This window comes from Parus major, chromosome 1A (assembly GCF_001522545.3).
Source record: "Parus major isolate Abel chromosome 1A, Parus_major1.1, whole genome shotgun sequence".
Taxonomy (NCBI): Eukaryota; Metazoa; Chordata; class Aves; order Passeriformes; family Paridae; genus Parus; species Parus major.
The window spans coordinates 25,417,110-25,437,013 of record NC_031773.1 but is presented as its reverse complement, the minus strand read 5'-3'; the positions used below and the strand labels follow the sequence as shown (position 1 = coordinate 25,437,013).

General features: G+C 36.7%; 1 protein-coding gene across 4 annotated transcripts in view; it reads right to left on the bottom strand.

Annotated features, from left to right (window-relative positions):
- Positions 1-19,904, bottom strand: part of DOCK4 (dedicator of cytokinesis 4) — a 224,333-nt gene that overhangs the window by 100,881 nt on the left and 103,548 nt on the right. For all 4 annotated transcript variants that reach the window (XM_015628388.3, XM_015628389.3, XM_015628386.3 and 1 more), the window contains exons 9-12: positions 15,517-15,598; positions 14,864-14,924; positions 12,797-12,929; positions 11,202-11,290 (exon numbers count right to left, since the gene is read on the bottom strand). In XM_015628388.3, coding sequence (XP_015483874.1) covers positions 11,202-11,290; positions 12,797-12,929; positions 14,864-14,924; positions 15,517-15,598 — 365 coding nt within the window. The remainder of the gene's footprint in view (positions 1-11,201; positions 11,291-12,796; positions 12,930-14,863; positions 14,925-15,516; positions 15,599-19,904) is intronic.

The following is a 19,904-nucleotide window of genomic DNA, read 5'->3' as shown; positions in this document are numbered from 1 at the left end:
CCATGACAACTTTTATATTTTTCCTCTTACCTACACTTACGTTTTCTTATTTTGGCAACTCTAGAGAATGTGATACTCTGACCAAACTTTCCTTCTCATGAAAAATAGCTCGCCTACACATCTCCAACCGAGTACGTAAACAAATCTTACAAGGAAAAGCATTCAGCGAAGCCTTTTCTATTTTAAGGACTGTATTTAATGCCATGGATATTAATTATTTTGGTAGGGGAATTTGTTCTATGGTTATACAGTGAACAACCTTTAGGAAGTAGTGACAATTATTATTATTTAGGCAGGTGAGAAAACAACCCACACTGTGACTAGCTGAGGGTACAGAATCTTGGTACAAAGTCATAGAGGCAAAATTCAGGCTCTGTCGGGGCAGGTGAAAGGTTTTTCATTGCTGTATGGGACAAGCTAGGCTGGGTATAGCTCCCTTATAAATATGGATATTTAGCCCACCCCCAATCTTGCTGCTTTTATATTTTAAGAAATTGTTATACATATACATGTATAATCATGCCCTCATATGCCCCTATTGCACTGTTTCCTTGGAAACCTGAAAAATCCATTTGCTATTGTTACAGATCACATCTACCACAATAGCATTAATCAGATATTGTACACTGCCTGGTGTAAAATTATTGTGTTTTCTAAACAAAGGTTGAAGACTCCAAATCCAATTTTCTCTCAGTACAAATTTCACAGATTTCCTTGAAAAATTTTATTTAACTCTAAGATCAGATGTCAAAAACCACTCATCAATGGCTAAACAGTTTTAACTTGATAAAAAAAAGCTATCTGTCAACGATTTGAAGTATTTCTCATGCAAGGCAAGAAAGATATAGAGCTCTGTATTTCATGGCATTCGCTGTTAGAAAATGAAATGTCATCTTTATACATCCAAAAGCATATCAAGAAATGTCTCAATAAACACACTTGAAACACAGGTTAGCCATTTTACCTATAGTTTAAATACATCTTTGGAATATAAATCACATGCATTTCCCAGCTTTTCAGAAAAATGAAGAATACCGGATTATTTATGATAAGCAAAGCTACTTAAAAATATCATGTGGTCTAAAGACGCCAGTAAATAGGAAAAAGTAGAAGTCAGCCAGAATGGAAACAAAGCAAGGATGCATAGAAAAAGCAATCTGATGGACTGCCAAAAATCAAGTCTTCAAGTCAACAGTTTTGCCACCGAGGACCCAGTTGCCATACATCAAGGAGTTGACAAGAATGGAACTAATAAATCCGGTAAAAATGCTAAAGTTGGGAGCACACAGCCTTTACATAATCAATGAAAAAACAATTCCCAGGTGAGCATTCAGATTGCTCTGTCAGAGCTCTACTAATTTTGCAATTCACCCATCAGGGACAGAAATCCCAAGAGACAATCTGTTACTGAGGTGTGATACCCATGTTACAGAACAGGTTGTCTGAATTCCCAGTGATTTGTCACACTCAGGATGCTGAGATGGGCAAAAGGAACATACTGTTTATGAAAGGGTTTCCCCTGGAACTGGATTCATTCTGCTCTCGAGATCACACTATTTGATGACCAATAATTTGCCACTGGTGAGCTGTTCACAGGCCTCTAGTACCATCCTACACCAGTCCTTTCAAGGCCTCAGTTATGGTGACATGTCCTTACTCTTCTGTGTTCCATTTTAGTCTGGGGTTATAGATAGTTAACTCTACACTGAGTACTTATACACATCTAGATGTAGTTATGGTGACATGTCCTTACTCTTCTGTGTTCCATTTTAGTCTGGGGTTATAGATAGTTAACTCTACACTGAGTAATTACATGTTGTAGCTATTTTTAAATACAAAGCATATATACCAGGGTGGGTTACACCACACAATTGCACAAAATTAAGCAAGAGCTATAATAAGGCAGATAAAATGTATTATTCTGTCATCAGATATATGCTTTTACAAGTCAGAACAAATCTCCAGGCAGGGTAAGACAAGTCCAGCCAGCCAAAGCCAGATAGGTAAAGAGGACCTTGTTGTCAGCTGAACATAAAGCCTGTGGCCAGCTGCAAGCCACAGCAATCCCATGTTCATGGTTTTAGAAAAATGCAGTACACTCACTAAAGAAAGTAGACGCCCATCATGACTGAGGAACCATTCAAATATAATAAAAATAATGGGGAACAGGTACTTAAAAAAGATATAATAATTCGCATTTTACAAGGGCCTAGAATTTGTATGCTTGTTATAAATTGAGCTACCAGAATATCAATAAGCGTTAACTAACATAATTTAAAACATAATGACACATCACATTCAGATTTTCAGAAGGATGCAGATTCAGCTTAAAAGGGACTCCCTCAAGCACATTGCAAGACAAAGTACATTGAAGAGAAACTCACAAGTTGAAACACATCACCCTTCAACTAAAAGAGAGGAGAGTTAGATGTTAGGAAGAAATTCCTTATGCTGAGTGTGGTGAGACACTGAAAAGAGATGCCTGGAGAAATTGCAGATGTCCCATTTCTGAAAGTGTCCTAGGCCATGTTAAACTGGGCTCTGAGCTACCTGATCCAGCAGGTTGCATCTCTGCCAACAGCAGGGGGACTGCACACAGCAAAATTATTAGCTTTAGAAAAAAAATAGAGCATTTTGTGATGGGACAGCTGTTCAGAGACAAAGCAAAATAGTAATCTGCAACATGCCATCGTACACTGCATCTGACTGTGGTTGAAAGGACCACTACACCATCTATGACACCTGGGAGCCATCAAAAACTTCACAACTATGCATTTTCCATTTCTAGAACATTAGGAGCTAAAAAATAACAACGAAAATTATTATCCAGTCTCTAAAGGACTGGCACATTTTCTTTAATAATGTATGTAGTCTAGGTTTGTCCCCTCAGAAAAAAAACTTCAATTACCTCCCCAGTGGTAATTAAAACCTCTTGTGTTAGCTATTATTCTTTATTTACCCCAGTTTTGAAACCACTACTACAATACTCTGTAAGGAACTGCAAATAGGTATGCTTTTATTTCTTTTGCAAGCACATGAAATTTCTTACTATTAACTCGTACTAAATTTCAACCCAAGACAGATTATTTTTATCATCCAGATGAAAGAGAATGCAGAAATTTGTGAAGCTGCTGAATAAGCATCCCAGATTTTTGTTAGATTTGTCATTTTTCCTTCAAACAGCTTTGTATTGCATTATTGATTTCTGCACTTAGTTATGACAAAAGGCATCTGTTCATTATGCTTATAGACCCTTTATTTGCATTTGAGCTGCTGGGGGGAGGGGAATGAATTTACATTCAGCTTCTATCTACTGGCAGCAGAGAATCCTAGATCATATTAAGAAGAAAATGCCTAGCAGCTGCTCAGGAGACTGATGGAAGAAAAAAAAACAAACCTTAGACAGAATGTTATCCAGCACTGTTTGCATTTTTAGAAAGGTAATAAAATAAGGCATCTGTCCAAATAAAGCTGCTTAAAGGTGTTAAAAGCATTCTGAGGGTTTACAGCTGTTCACATTTCCGGTAGTGTTTTAAGAACAAAGGTAAAAAGGGAAAGGTAAAACCAGTAAATGTGATCTGGGACAAACAGTTGTATAAACCTTGGCCACACAAAACTCTATGTAGAAAATCCCACAAATTACAGTCTTGGAATAGAGAGGTAAAAAAGGAGAGGTAGATTCAGTCCTTGATAGCCTTTTTGAAGACTTCATTCTGATTGAATTGAATTACCAAAGGAAACTCCAAACTCTTCTTTTTCTCAGCTTTAAATTCTGGGGTTTAGCTCAGTAGAAAAAGAATACATGAATGTCATTGTAACATTTTGACAGCTATCTTGGAGCTCCTGTACCCAAGACTTTTGTCAGAAATGCCCTCAAGTGTATAAGGTAGGGATGTTTTTCTTCTTCAAATAGAACAGAAACACTTAAATGCAAATGACATGTCATAGAAAAACTGACTTGGAATTTCTTTACGGGGTAGATAATATAAGCTCAAGTATTTCTTGCCAGACTTACCATGGGATGAAGAATAAAAGACCAAAAGACTAAATTACTATTATAAGCATCTAGTCTACCATATAAAGACAATAAAGATTTCAGAAATAATCCAGTTCTTGCCTTAGCAGGCCCACTGCTGCCCTTTCCTATTAACAACTCACTGGGCATGTTAGCACCCATTCACACTCTACAATGTTATATTGCAAAGGTGCACCATCTGGCACAAAATATTTTTTAAATTATGTTTTTTACAAATTGGATGGTTAGCTAGAATACATAATTCTGGGCAAAATACATAATTCTGAAATTGTAAGTGGGTTATATTGCTTCTAGTGCAAATAACAGACAAAAGGTTCCAAGAAAACACTTGTTATTTTCTCCTTCATGAAATGCAGCTCTTCATGCTAAGAGAATTTTATTAGAAATTTAGCTATTTGCATTCCAATTATGTGTCTTATTTCAAAGGAAACAGATGTTTAATAGGTACCTGTACAAAATGTTAAAAATCAAATCCCCACCAACATAAGAACACAGTAACAATGGTAAAAAACTTGTGACTATATTCTTTGAAGTTAAAATTCAAAAGTTAAAATTTAAAAGTTTTAAAAAAGTATGTGTTCTATAATTCATTACTTGAAATAGTGTTAGGACATTTTATTCTTTTAGTAGATAAAATGAAGGAAGCCAACAAGCAGAACAAATTTTTGGAAAAGGCTTATAAAAACATAACCTAACTCCAAGATAGAATTATGAACCAGCTACTGTTGTTATGCAGCCTTAGCTAGGAATTTCTGGGTTTAAATTGAGTGCCACTTGAATCACATACAGCAGTAGTATGTCCAGCAGCACCAGGACAGTGATTGCTCCCCTGTCCTCAATATTGGCAAGGCCACACCTCAAATCCTGGATTCAGTTTTGGGCTCTTCACTACAGCAAGGAAACTGAGGTGCTGGAGCCTGTCCAGAGAAGGGCAACAGAGCTGGTGAAGGGTCTGGAGCACAATTTTTATGAGAAGCAGCTGAGGGAGCTGGGGTTGTTGAATCTGGAGGAAAGGCAGCTAAGGAGAGACCTTATCATTCTCTACAAAGATGAGAAAGGAGGTTGCAGTGAGGTGGGGTCCATCTCTACTCTCAAGTTCTGCACTGGAAAAGGCTGCCCAGAGAAGTGCTTGGGTAACTATCCCTGGAGATATTTTAAACACCCACTGGCCAGTCAGTGCTGGGTTAACAGTGGGACTCCATGTTCTTAAAGATCTTTTCCAGCCTAAATGACTCTATGATTCTATTATTGTAATACTGACTTGAACACCAAATCATAGTTCCTGCTGAACAGAAAATCTCTCTGACAGTAAGTATCACAACGGCACATTTTTCATTCTTCTCTAAAAACAAATATTTTAGCAACACTGAAGAGAACAACATGAATTTAATTCTATTACACCCTTATCTCTTCATGGCCAAATGATCTTGGAACAACACCTTATGTGCAAAATTCTTTATATGTGTAATCTTTTGGCTTTAGAATTTTTTGAGAGCAAAAAAGAATGTCTTAATTCATTGTATACTTAGTGAAGCACATAAGAGCAGTGTTCTTATTTTAAATGTATTTCAAAGAGCAGCCTTCAGTAACAACTAATTCTTAAACACATCAAACCGGAATACACGTAATCTTCTTGTCACAAAACAAAGATTAAAAATGACAGACTTATAAATTGTCCTAGAACTAGAGTAGCTAAGGAAATGCACTTGCTGTTTGAAAGTTAGTGATGTGAAGATAAAAAATATATTTCAAAGTGATGCAGACACCTGTGAACCTTGTTGATAAAATACAAACATCAGAAATCTTTTCCGTGACTAATTATATGCCCAGGAGTTGCCTAAAAGTTATGTACCTAATTCTGTTTTACCTTGTCTGTGAAGTTCATGTTACTTCTCCTGCTATCATTCCTCCTCGTTGTTTCCCAGTCATTCTCCAGTCAATTCACCACTGTAAGCCTATGCTTTCTTTTTGGCTATAACTCATAGCTGTTTCTAGCAGGGAATGAACATTTAGTTTCCCATCTGAGATTTCTTGTGCTGATTCGTGGGAAAAAAGTTCTCCTTGAAACAACCCTGAGTGTGAACTGCCAGCATAGTGTCATGCAAACACAGTCACATTACTTCTGGTATCTAGAAAATACTTTAAGTTACCACAGCACTATTCCTAGAAATACTGTAAACTTATACTGAGCTACCAATTCCCCACTGCATTTGATCTCTTGTAGCTTTTCACTCCACAAGTGTGAAAAAATTATACTCCTTGATTAAAGGGCCTCTGCAGTTTCTCCCCTGCAAGGTAAATAATGACTCTGACATGTTTCCTGCTCCAAATCAAGGAATTTGTAAGCCAAAACTTACTTTTTGTGAAGTAGGAAATCGAACAAAGTATACATTCCTTTAAATTTCTCAGTGTTTGACAGTTACCATGGAGAAATGATATCATCAGAGTGCTAAGGGACTGCTGAATGCAGGTAAATAGGCATGAGAAGGCCCAGAGCACATATCACTTTTCCTAACCAACTGTTTCCATTGTCATACTTGTCCCAGAACTTACATCTTGTCAGATGAGTTCATGCAGAGGGCTGGTCTACCTCATTTCTTTTCTGACCAAGCCTAACACAACCACTAAGCCAGACTGAGATTTAGTGGCAACTGACAGGTATACTGCAGAGAAAATATCCCACATATGAGGTAAAAATAGTTCCCTAAACCAAAGAATGTTCTGTGAAACTTGTTTCAGATTGGTTGAATTAAAATTAAAATTATTTGCCTTTGAATAAGCAACCTCACTGAACTTTGAATAAGTTCGACCTCACTTTGAGGTAGGGTTCCTCTTTCCGCTGCTGTTGGACCACATAACTTCCTGAGGACCCTTCCAGCCTAACTTACTGTATGATCTGACAGATAACTTTCCTCCTTAAGATGACAGACTGTCTTTCCTCATTATGGTATGGTTAACAAACATCTGTCAACACACGGGCTTCAAGTCCTCCGTGCTTCAATCAGTGCATTCTAGTTTCAAGAACTTTCATCAATTAATGTAAGATTAACAGCCTTTCCAGTGTTGCAAAGTTTGACATTGCTACCACAGAACACACTACATTGCATTCAGTAAAAATGTAATTAGGTTATATCACTCTTGTCTAGTTCATCAGAACATTCCAAAATAATGGCACAGGGAAAGACTTTCCCACTACATTAGTTATTTTCATGGATTCCACACGAGTTCAAAGCTACGGAGCACATACATGTGTTTATAATTTCTTATATCAGTAATTTAATCTCTATAGGATGTGAAAGGATTTTTACCTCCTTTGCTGCCACAGCTGAAAAGCACATGTATCCTTTTCTCAGCTCCCAAGAATTACTGCATCAGGCACAGGCAACTGTCCAAGACTTGTTATAAGGAAATCCTAATTGGCATTTACAGAAAAGCTTACACTTGACACTATTAGGAGCCTAAAGGGAAAAGCAGAGCAAACCAGAATGTCTTGCATCCCCTTAAAGGTAATTCATTCAGTCTTTCTTTTCATAGGAATGTGAAGAAAAAGAATTTTGTAGTGCAATTCATCAATATTTAAATACAATTTTTATCAGGTACTCACTGGGGACAACATTCATATATATCATGAGATCCACCCTTAAATCTCTCCTCTGTAGGATTTGGTAAGAGGACACAAATATAGATCACACTTAAGAAAAGTATGCACTACTCAGAAGGCTTTAGAGCCATTTCCACTTTCCCCATGGTATCATGAATATTTTCAGATCATATACACAGCTGAAGAGTTGCTGCAGGGAAGTTGGAGAAGCCAAGCAATTAGCATGCTCATCTGGGACATGCAAGACTGACTGAAAATCCTTTTCCATATCAGATCTCTGGTTCTACAGATACAAAAATAGAAATGTGCTATTTTCATCATAAAATTGATGCAATTAAGTGTGAAGTCTATACAGGAATATTAGTTTCTCCACTGCTTTTTGCATTTTAAAACAAAGTAACCAGCTTCTAATTCTAAGAAAAATATATTCTACAAAGAATAGATTTTACAGCCAGCTCTGCTCCACATATTACTGAAACCTGGTTTGTGTAATAATGACATTCCACAAATACCAGAAACTTGATGTAAGAAATAACAATGCTGCTAAATGCAGCAAAGATTGTACAATTTGGCCTTTGCAATATTGATTTGATCTCTTATACCAGGCAACCAGGTGTTTTCCAGTAACATGATACCTCACACCAGGCTGCAAAGACCAGTAGTAAATGGGAATTGCATCCAGTACCTGCTACTCCCCTCTGTTAAATTGGAAATGCATACAGAAAACACATTCCAGTTCCCACTTCAGCAAAGGATATTAAATTATCCAGGAGACTACATCCTTCCTTCCATTCCTGCACCACTGAGAAAAGGAAAGGGGAGGAACATCTATCCCCTGCTCCTCCTTGAGCTTTAGAAACAAGTGGCAGCCATTTGCCTTTATTTCATCCTTACAAGCTGAGCATAAGATGCAAGAGGATTCTGTACTTAAGAACTGTCATGAGTTGAAGCAGAAAAAGTGGGGTTTTAGTGGTGGGGAGTTGAGTGGCAAATACAAATGCTACAGTCCATCACTATGCATTTTACATGCAAGACACTCAAAGTACATTTTGAGATACTTTTTAGATTGCCACAAAAACTGGAATACTTTTTTCCCTGAAGAATATTATGAACTAACTGATAAACTATTTTTTTCCCACAATTTGTGGGAACTAAAGCATGTAAGAACTCCTGACTTGAAAGAAACTGCACAGGAATGTGAAGAGGGAACAAGCTTGGAGAACAGAAAATAGTCTGAAACATCTTTGCTGTTGTTTTTACCGTCCTTCCTTTCTAAGTTTTTTCTAAGTATTCAAGGTGATTTGAAAAGGGCAAGTGTAATATAAACCAAAAAAAAACAAGTTTTCCTACATCTGGCTCATACCTACAACAGTTCCTAACAGAGAGAAAATATCTCAGTCTCCTGTAATGCAAGGTGTTATCCCTTTTTTGACAACAACAAGGTGGCAGCCAAAGCTAATGAGGCTTTAGAACCAGCCAAAGAACACTATCACAGAAAAAGACAGCAAATGAAAAATAAAAAGTAGTGTAACAACAATGTTTTCCATGAGGTGTCAGCAGAAGTATCTGAACATATTGCTAAAACCTTGCAAGTGCTTTTTCAGGCTGCTGAAAAAAGGAGTCACAGGAGAATGAATTTGATGTGTGTGATATAAATAACCTTCCCTAGTTTATCTTTCACTTGCTCAGTACTCAAAGCAGCATTACTGCTCACTTCTTCTTCCTCTCTCCAACCTTTACATCCGCTACTGGAATTCTGCGCTGCTCTTCCCTCTTTTCTTCCCTTACCCTGGCAATCCTTTAAAAAATGTAACCAATCTTCCATCTGCTACCTTTAGTTTCCAGCCTCCTCCAACATGTCAAAAAATTAATGTGCCACATCTTTCATGTTGAACGTTCACGTAATTAAGAGTATTCAAATTTGTGCAATGTCTCCTAAGAACTGCGCATTTAACTGTGAACTCTTATTTCTTATTGAGAGAAGAGCAGGATTAGCAATGTATCACAGAGTAAGCACATATTGCATGGGCAGTCAGAATAACCAAGAATAACTTTTTTCTTGATGAATATAATTAACATATTTAAGAAGCCAAACATTAAATGTGCCCTTCTATTTTCAGTACATGATTTTTATACTTATTTTCCAATAAGACCCATGATATTCTAAACCTTAAATATATGTGGCTAGATTCTATATGAGAAAATAATTGAATTAGAAATGGTTAAATATATAACCTCAGTCTTGATAAATGAGCTTTTATGTGCTTCTTGGTTATCCACTGAAGATGGTTAAACATACATTTTCAAGATAAACATTATGCTTGAAATAAAGTTAAAGAATCCTGCAATATACAATATAGTTAGTTGAAGAAGCATGAAGTCTACTACATGAAAGGCATTACAAATACAATATACTGGAATCTCAAAAATAAGATTTTTCTGTGGTCATATTTCAACTGATTGACATTTCACGGGGAAAACCAACATTTGAATAAAGGGACAACAGACTCATAAGCCTTCATTTCAGGTTTCATTCCAAGTTTGACCCCCCCCACTTTGAAGGACAGAGTTCTGAAAAATTTAGCAAGTTGATACTAATAAAAGAAAACTAAAAATGCCAGTTCAACATCTGTGAGTCAAACCACCATGTCATTATAACAAAGGTCAGTTGTGTCCCATTCCTTAAGTCTTACACACAAATTTATTTCAGACAGTTCCGGTAACATACAGCTGACCGTGGAGAACTATTAGTAAGTTCTTAAACTACAAGACTGCATCTTGCTGAGCTGGAATGCAAAGCTAGCAGTAGGAATGCAAATTGTACATTCATTTTTTTCTGAAGTGTAATATATAATTGTTCTGGTTTTGGCCATGAGGGGTGAGGTCTGGAGCCCCTTACTTGTGGAAGTAAGGAACTCTGGCTGCCAGGAAGGAGCTTCAGGTCTAGAGAGAGCCTGGAGGGAGGGGAAACTCATCCACCACTGTTGATTGTTGCCCAGACCCTTGGTGAACATTTCCATGTGAATCACCTTCTTTTGTACACTTTTGTTAGTAATACTGCTGCTGTTTCAGTTTCATTTTCTTACCCCATTGCTCTTTCCAGTAAATTGTTTTTAGGTCACCTCAAGATCTCTTTGGCATATCCCACCAGAGAAGGCAGGACAGTGTCTCATGGTTTTCTTTTTAGCTTGAGTACTAAACCGGGGAATACCACTCCTAAAGCATGACAGTAATGTCCATGGCAAATTCTATAATCCTGATGAAAATGTAAAGCAGAAATGTCCAGCAATTTCGATCAATAATTTGATCAGCTCCAGAACCGAACAGAACTCCAGCAAACTGTAGCTCCACAGCACAGAATAAAAGTTTATATTATAGTTTCTTGAAGAAAATTTAGTGACTTTTTCTTTTAAAAGTGCAGTATTGTACATTTTCATCTGAATATTTTTCTCTATGTGCAAAAATGTTTCTTTCATACATGTTAGTCTTTCTACAATAGAGCTACTTCATTTGAACACTAAGAAAGCCCTAAGAATGCAAACAGAAAGGTGGCAAATTACTCACCTGCATTGGAGCCTGTCAAGTTGTAACGTGCATTCAGCTTTTTAATGATATTTTCATGGATCTGATACCAGTCACTCTCTGTGTTGCACCTAGAAAAATTATAACTTCCTTAATTCTGAAATGGGAACACAAGTTTATCAGACCAACTTCACAACACATCCCTAAATAAATCGTCTTTAGCTCATGAAACAAATAACACAAACAAGGAGCTAGCAGAGCCCCATGAAACTGCCTGTCTGAATGGAAAGAGTGCCTTTACCATTTGAGAAAAGCACCATGAAATACTGCTTAGTGTGGCAAAGGACAGGAGAAAGATAGGAACAATTATGCAGAAGAACTCAGCCATGACCAAGTTAGTTTCTGTATAGATCTATCCTTCAGGGCTAACCCACACAGAAATCTATCCTGTGACACTCCAAAGAAGACACAGGACTCAGAGCTGGTCTTAATAAACAGAAAAGTCTGTGCTATACACTTCAAAGTTACTTAAAAAGGTTGCTGTCTTCAGGAGGTAGGCAATGAAAGAGCAAATTACATTTCAGTATACATTTAGAAAACAGCTGGTTTTCCTTAAGGAAAGCCTATGTTCTAATCATCACTTTTCAAAGTTTAGACTTGTGTTAGCCTTAGCACTAAATCTGATTTCTAGTGATAATTCTTCTTCCACTGTTTCTGTTATCTTAAAACAAACAGGCAATTTTTAAAGAAGTAATAATAGGTAGACAGACTTAACAATTTGTTAACCAAGAGTGAACAGTTATCTGACTTGAATTTTCTGGGAGTATAAATGGGAGCCAGCTGACCTGTCCACTGTTACACTAAGCTGCTTTTCTGCATTTCTGATTCCAGCAGCTCTCATTCATCACAGATGGAGACAGAAGAAAGATACCCATGCCTTCAAGATTTGAGTGCCTCTGCTGGGAAGGGCAGAAATTTCCCATATACATGACAATTCTAAGGTATATGTAGTTAGACTAGAACACTCCACAAAATGGTTCTTACTATAATGTCCAAGATCAGCAGGAAATTACACCCACTAAGTTGCTATTAGAAAATTGAACTTTCTTCCAGTTGCTATCAGCCAAAATCCACTATCTAATCAAGTAATCAAGCATTCATTTTTAAACCTACTTTTGATTTTTCATTCTCCAATGCTAACTGCCTTCTATACTTTTGTTATTCCCATTATATAGCTGCTTTGTTTCACAAAAAAGATACTCTGCCTGATTTTTTTTTCTGAAGCTACAAAGTACTTCCACTAGATGCCTTGGTAGTACAAGACACTTAAATAAGTCCTAAAAGCACTTTATGTTGCCATAATAAGAGAGTTCGAGAATAATGTGAAAAATGCTGACACATACACAAATACCTAAAAGGATGTAGCTTTTAATATTATCCCACTTTATAAACACACCTGGAGAACTAGCCAAAATTTCTATACTATGATAAAAAAAAAGCCAAAAAACCCAGCAACTGTGCGTTTTTTGTAAAGAAAGGAGCTAGAGCTATTTATTCACACCACATTTAACACCACTGATTCTGATGCAAAATGACTCTAAGATACATTCAAAAATTAAGAAAGCATCATTTCTTACATGTAGACTTTTAAGACAAGGTCATCCTTTGAATCTCCTGCCAGCAAATCTGCAATACTGAGGACTGCACAGCCAAAGGGACGTCTATATTGTACATTGCAGGCATTTTTCTTTTCTCCAGCTCCCATTCGTCCTGCCAAACAAAACACACATTTGATGCATAATCCATGGAACTGTGTCACTCCAAACCACAGAAGGGAGGCAGCAAGCAATCCAGCTCAGATAATGCCAAGTATACTCTCACTGGGAACCTGGTCCATCTTTACACTGCATTCAGATAGCAAATGGGACAGCAAGCCCATAAGTATGTGGTGATCTTGCAAGGTCTCAGAGCAGAGGTTCTTCTCATCCTCTCCTGACCCTCACTCAACACACACCACTTTGTAATACCCAGTCATACAATCCTCACGACACTATCAAATTAAATTTAAGAGTTCAGACATGACAGACTGTTCAACATTCGCTGTCTGGTAAGAATTCCTTTAATGTGGCTGTTGCTACCCATCATTTATGTGGGAGGTGTTGTGATTGAACCATTAGAATTTGGTAATCAGATGCTGTTTCCTTATAGGCAACTGGAAAGAAAGGGGATAATTAACCAGTTGCAGAAAAATAAAGAAGAAGAAATCAAACATGGGGAGAAAAGATGGCAAAGGGCAGAAGAACAATTTATGGTAAGGAAAGAAAGAAGGCAATCAAGGGAAAGAGATTTGAAACAAAATATTTTTTCTAGCCTTTTCTATTTGATTTAAATACAATTTATCAATCTTCTTGCTCTGTTCCTGGCATTGAAACTGCCCTCTTTCTAGCCATTTTTTTCAATTGTGCACTAGCAGTTATGTATCTTTCCCACCAATCTTAATTTCTGACAAAAAAATGCTATGGCTGCAGTTGCTGCAGGGCAATGTCTCCTCCAAATATCCCTATGCATCACAACAGCTTGAAGAGTAATTGTTCATTTTCACACCACAAAGCAGATAAATGTTGTTTTAACTTTTTAATATTTCAGTGGTTCACATATAAACTTGGCTGTGACTATATTTGAAAATTATACAACTGGAAAAATCCTACTCTTTAATATTCTTAAAACATTTATTCTTCTAACAGTACTTACATAAGAATTTACCATATCTTTTCTAAAACCTTGCAAAAAAACCAAAATACTGTATTTCGATGAAGTATCAAATCAGCATAAAAGTGCAAGGAAAATTATTTCTCACAGCTGTAAAATAAAGTTTACTTTGTGACAAATTTCATGTTTCTGAACTCAGCACAAGTTACAGCAACTATACTTCAAACCAAAATGTCTTTCAAAAATAGGAAGAAAAGTAATAATTTAGTACTGCACTGGTGCAACTAGAGGCAGTTTACAAAGAAAAAAAATGTATCTAAGAGGTCAGAAGCAGAGCCAAAGATTATTGTTTCACATCATTACAGTCCAGAAGACTTCTCACAATAAGTACCTAACACAAATGTACACTTTTCCTCTCCTCTACTTTTTTTCTAGAGGACTTGATATCTGTCTATAGTACCAGAGATTAAAATTTTTATGAAATATTGTCCATTTTTTTCACCTCTCCTGCTTTTTAAAGGAGTCAGGGAGAATACAAAATTCATCTGAACAATATCATATATATATATATCATATTATATAAAAGTGAGATACACTAAAGTCTAGACAAGGTTTTCTATGTTCAAAGGATGCTTGAAATTACACTTTAGAACAAGAATGGAGTCCCCAATGACAACTCCATCATCTTGACACAGTTCAAATTTGACACTTTCATTTTGTTCTGTGATAATAACTGTGAAGTGTACTGCATCTAAACTCAGCTAACAGTATACTTGATAGATAGCATAAAACCATGCTGAGAAATCCAAGCAATTTTTCTAAAAAAACCAGGCATTTTCTTTTCCAAAAGTTTGTTAAAATATATATATATATATAAAAACATATATATATATAAAATATATATATATATATATATAAACAAATACAAAAGCTGCCCCCAAACAGATTTCTTTTATTTACTGCCATATGTCTCACAAATATAAGATTATACCTACCTATTCGGATAATGTGCACAGTGATATAGATGTCCTTCCTGAGTTCACTGCTACCCAAGTCCTGCACAAGATCAGAACCTCATTATTTATGACTCCTGATTAAAATGCAACATTTAAAGATACCTGTACACACTGCTTTCACTGCCAGGGAGTTCATCTGTACAGCATTAACAAATCCCTCCAACACTTTAACTTGCCAGTCATGCACTCAAAATGAGTGTCCTAAAATATCCTGGTTGGAATTTGCTGTAATGTAGCGAAATCAGCGGGAGGGCACAAGAGACTTGCTGTGTGCCTTCAACAGCAGTGATGCATTTGTGCACTTCCAAATATTCTGGATGTACAGAGAGAGCTGCACAATCCCTTGGGTGTGAAAAGGACAAGGAGGAAACATAAGTGGTTCTTGTTGGAGAGAGAACAACTGCTACACGTGCCTGCATGTAAGTTCAGTGAGTGTCCACATACTGCCATAAAACATTCAGATTGGGGGTTCACCCATCCCTTCAGCCCCCCAAACCAACCCTTTGAGTAGATGCTCATAGCAATGCACAAGCTTAGGGAGCAGCTCTGAGTCAACCACACAATAGCAATTTAAACCAACTTCTATTCTCAACATCCAGCACAAAAAAAGATTGAGACTAGGAAGAACTCACCACAAAGAGAGAACAGTGTCTTTCAGGCTTTTCTGGACATTTTGGCAAACCATTTCTATTCAGTCTTAAAAAAAATCTTTCACTGTAAGAAAACAAATATGACAGGTATGTTGAAAACACTACAGCAAAAGTAGATCTCATTTTGATCTTATTTCCAGATGCAACCTTCCTCAAGATAAAAGCAAATGAAATAATTTCTTTCTGAAAGTCTCAGATGTATAAACAGAAAAAAAAGGGATGCACTAGGGAAGGGTAGTGATTAACTTAATCACCTAAGAAAATTACTAAAAACTCAATACAAAAAGAAGTCTGTTTGTCATTTGGAAGAATTATATTGTACATCCTAGTACACAGAGGAACACAGCAATAAAATCCATTTATCTGGAACTAAAATTAGATGTGTAGTAAGTTGGTATTGATTCTTGCTAAACAAATGTCAACATCGCCATGTTTGTATTCAACCAATATTGTTTTTCATGTGCAGGATGCTGATCATAGGAGACACTGTTCCTACATAACTCCATTAAAACCTCTCACTACAGTACACAGATTTTAGCAGTTTTGTAAGAGTCTTGAAAGTTTCAGCAGAGCAAATTTCATTTCTGAAATCCTGTTTTGCAATCTACTGTGGAGTGTGTCAAATGCTGCAGCTGATACAAGTACTAATACTGCTAGATGCAGAGAATTCTTTCCAAATAGAAGAGGGCACAAGAACACAATGGAAGAGAAATTATTTTTTTAAATATTTCCATTAGGTAGTAGGATTTATGGATAAACTCTAAGCAAACCTGGCAATTTATGCATAGCAATATTATGAAAAAGCCACCTTCCATGCTTTGGATAATTTTATCTAAGACACAGCCCCGTAAGAAATGTAACAATCATATTTCTGTAGTTAGAGATGTGGAAGATGGGAAAGACAAGTGTTATGGACATTTCCCTTCATCCTCTCACCCCCAGCCCCAACTGGCCAGACACAAGAGTCTGGATGTCCTGTAATGTTCAAATCAGAAATAAAATTCCCTAAGTACAACTAATTTTTTTTTTTTCTCAGCTGTATCCACATTTTCTGCTTATTCCAGAAGCTAAACATGGTTTACCACTGCTCTGTATCAAGCATAGCTTTTCAAAATGCAGCTGGAAAATCACTAGGAATATGTTGGATAAGATCCATCTCAATAGAGACTAATTAAATCTTTATTGCACCAGCATTTGCCTTGTAGAAAATCTGCATCGATCATTCACAGAATCGGTCATTCACATTAAAAGGGACCTCAAAGAGCCTCTACGTCCAAACTCCTGCTCAAAGTGGGGTCAGCTATAAGGTCAGATTAGCTTACCCAGAGCTTTAGCCACTGGGGTCATGAAAACTTTCAGCTATGGGAACCAGAAAGGCTCTCTGAAAAACCCATTCCAGTGTCTGACTGTCCTCAACTTTTTCTTTACATCCTGATGCACATTCTCTTGTTTCAGTCTGTATCCCTTGTCTCTCACTGTCCCACCATGCACCACTGATGTTATTGATCTTCTTGTAGGTAAATGGGGACAAACTTTTTACCAGGGACTGTTGCCATAGGACAAGGGAAAATGATTATAAGCTAAAAGAGGGTTGATTCAGACTAGAAATAAGAAAGAATTTTTTTACAATGGCATTGGTTTTCCAGTGAGGTGCCTCAATATGGAAATACTCGGGTTGGACAGGGTTCTGACCAGCAAGACTCCAAGACTCTATGATCTTTGAGGACTTTTCCAAACTTAATGATTCTGTGACAATGTCTCAGCTTGTTGCAGAGGGGCTGAAGTAGATGATCTTTGAAGGTCCCTTCTCACCCAAAACATTCTATGCATCTGTGATAATTCTGTGATTCAGCTCCCCTAAAAAGTGCTTCTTCTCCAGTATGAAAAATCTCCACTGCCTCAACCTAACCTCCCAGTGCAGGAGCTCCTGCCCACAGACGACGAGTCCTTTTGCTGAACTCACTAATATTAATACTATTAACTCATTAATATTGGTCATGTATTGAAGGACCAAAAACTGGCATGGTCTGAGCGATGCTGAGCAGGGGATGATCGCTCCCCATAAGCAACTGGTTACATCCTTATTGACACCGCCCAAGATGCTGTAACACTCAAGAGCACATCTCTTAAGAGCTCTTTCTGGAGAACACTTTCTGTTCTCATGTGCCAGCTATCCAGCCTGAACCAGTAAATATTTAAGACTTTCTTATTGTGGTTCTTCAAAAACTTCTGTGCAATCTTCAACTGCACAGCTTTTTTATCAGCCACTATAAAAGACAGAACCTAAGAAACAGCAGAGTGGAGCTCACACACCAAAGTACATGAAAATGTTATTTCCTCAGCAAAATGATATTTTTCTCATTCACATTTTATGATGCAGCAAACTTCTGCAGCTTAGGTCTCCATGAGAACAATTAAATAGAGTTTTAAAGACTGTTTATGTAAGTGTATTTTTACAGAGAAGCAAGTTGGTATTTTGCTGTTGATTTACAACTGGTTTCAAAATAATTATGTCTTTTCATTTAGAATTCAGCTAATTTCAATATTGGAAAATACAGTAAAAAAAAAAAAAGCAGAGCTTTGTTTATAGGTCTCACACAAAATTATTGTGAACAAGAATCATTAATTATATTTCCAAAATAGCTAAAGATTAATTATATTTCCAAAGTAGCTAAAGTGTTAGGACCCCATTATGTGTGGCATCATGCCCAACTAGATATAAATGAAAAAGTCTGTTCTAGCAGTAGCAGATCTTCTGCGTACTTGGTACCTGTCAATAAAAAATTTGGCCTGTAAAGGGGATTCTGAATTTCACCACTATATCTTCAGTCTATATAACAATTTGAAAGTAAAACACATCACATCACACATCACTATGTTTTTGTCTTTAAAACAAATACTAGATATGTTTGTTTGAAGAAAAATGCCATTCATAAGCTATCTTCATAGTTTACCTGTTAACTGGGAAATACATTTAATTGCAAGTGTATTCTGTATTTAATTAAGTTTACATTCCATGCAAACGAAGGCATTTCTTTTGAAAGCTTGCTATTCACTATCCACTACAATATGAAATTTTCAAACTCTGCTTATACTCACAGATCATGAGATTATGATTCACAACACAATTAAAAGCCAAAGATTTTGTGATGGCATGAAGAAATATACTGATTGCAACAGATATGTAATGGTTATGCAGATCTACTTTCCTCATTTGCATTTGAAATTTTGTTTCACTGAAGCAGAGGACCCAGTGGCAATGAAAAAAGCAAACAAAAACAGCAACAAAAAAAATCTTAATCCTTGCTCGTGACAGCTTTTTTCACTAGAAACATATGACAGTACCAGCTACAGCTCAGATTAAAATGGTTATCTTTGAACATTTCTAGGGAGCAAACACAAGCAGTAAGACTTGTAAGATTACAAGACAAAAATGGCAATGTTATATCTACATACATAGAGCATGGGCATTTCTATACCATTTCAAAGGATTTCTGTGGAGACCAATAGGCTGGAAAAAATGGTAAGGAAAGTAAACAGCTTTCATAAAACAAAATAAAGACAGCCTTCCCAAGATCTGAAAGCTTGGCTTCAAACAGCAGTAAAAATCTCAGAGGGTTAAATCTAGATCTTACTGCACAGCAGTTTTCTCAGCAGTCAGCTACACTTATATAGATACAGCAAACACACACAGCAGTACCCCAAAACAGAAATGCCTCTTCTTAAGACGATTTGATTTTAGTTTAGACTACAATTAATTTTTTATGAACACCAATCTCGCCACTTAAATGTGTCATACACACTTAAAGTCAGCTGTCTTCCCATTGAAAATAAGGAAATAACTAATGCTGGAGAGATTAATTTAAGAAGGTCAACAAGGGATTTTTGTACTGTAACTTCTCATGTATTAGCAGAGTAACAACATGTTCCAAATCTGCAGGCTTAACAGATGCATTTTAAAGGAACATGGCTAAAAACTGTTCTATTTTCACATGTGACCCCTATTTCCTTAGTATTAGCAGGAAAACATTACCAGTCACATGGTTTCAGTCTAGACAGATTGCTTGCTCTATGATTTATAAACATACTATCGAAAAAAAATAAATCTGGCCAGATTTATACCACATGGCATACTTTTGTGGCAAAACTATGACATCAAATAATCATAGTTCTCAGTGCAGGTCCACTTCCATCTTTATAAGTGGTCTTTACTTGAAAATAGGTAACAGTGACTTCCAATGTAAACAGAGAGGAGCAATAAAAGAATTCTGCCACATAATTCACCTCAAGTTTATTACATCCCAGAACACTGTCAATGGATGCTCAGTAGGAACTTGAATCTGAATTGACTTCATTTACAGCTAAAGGCC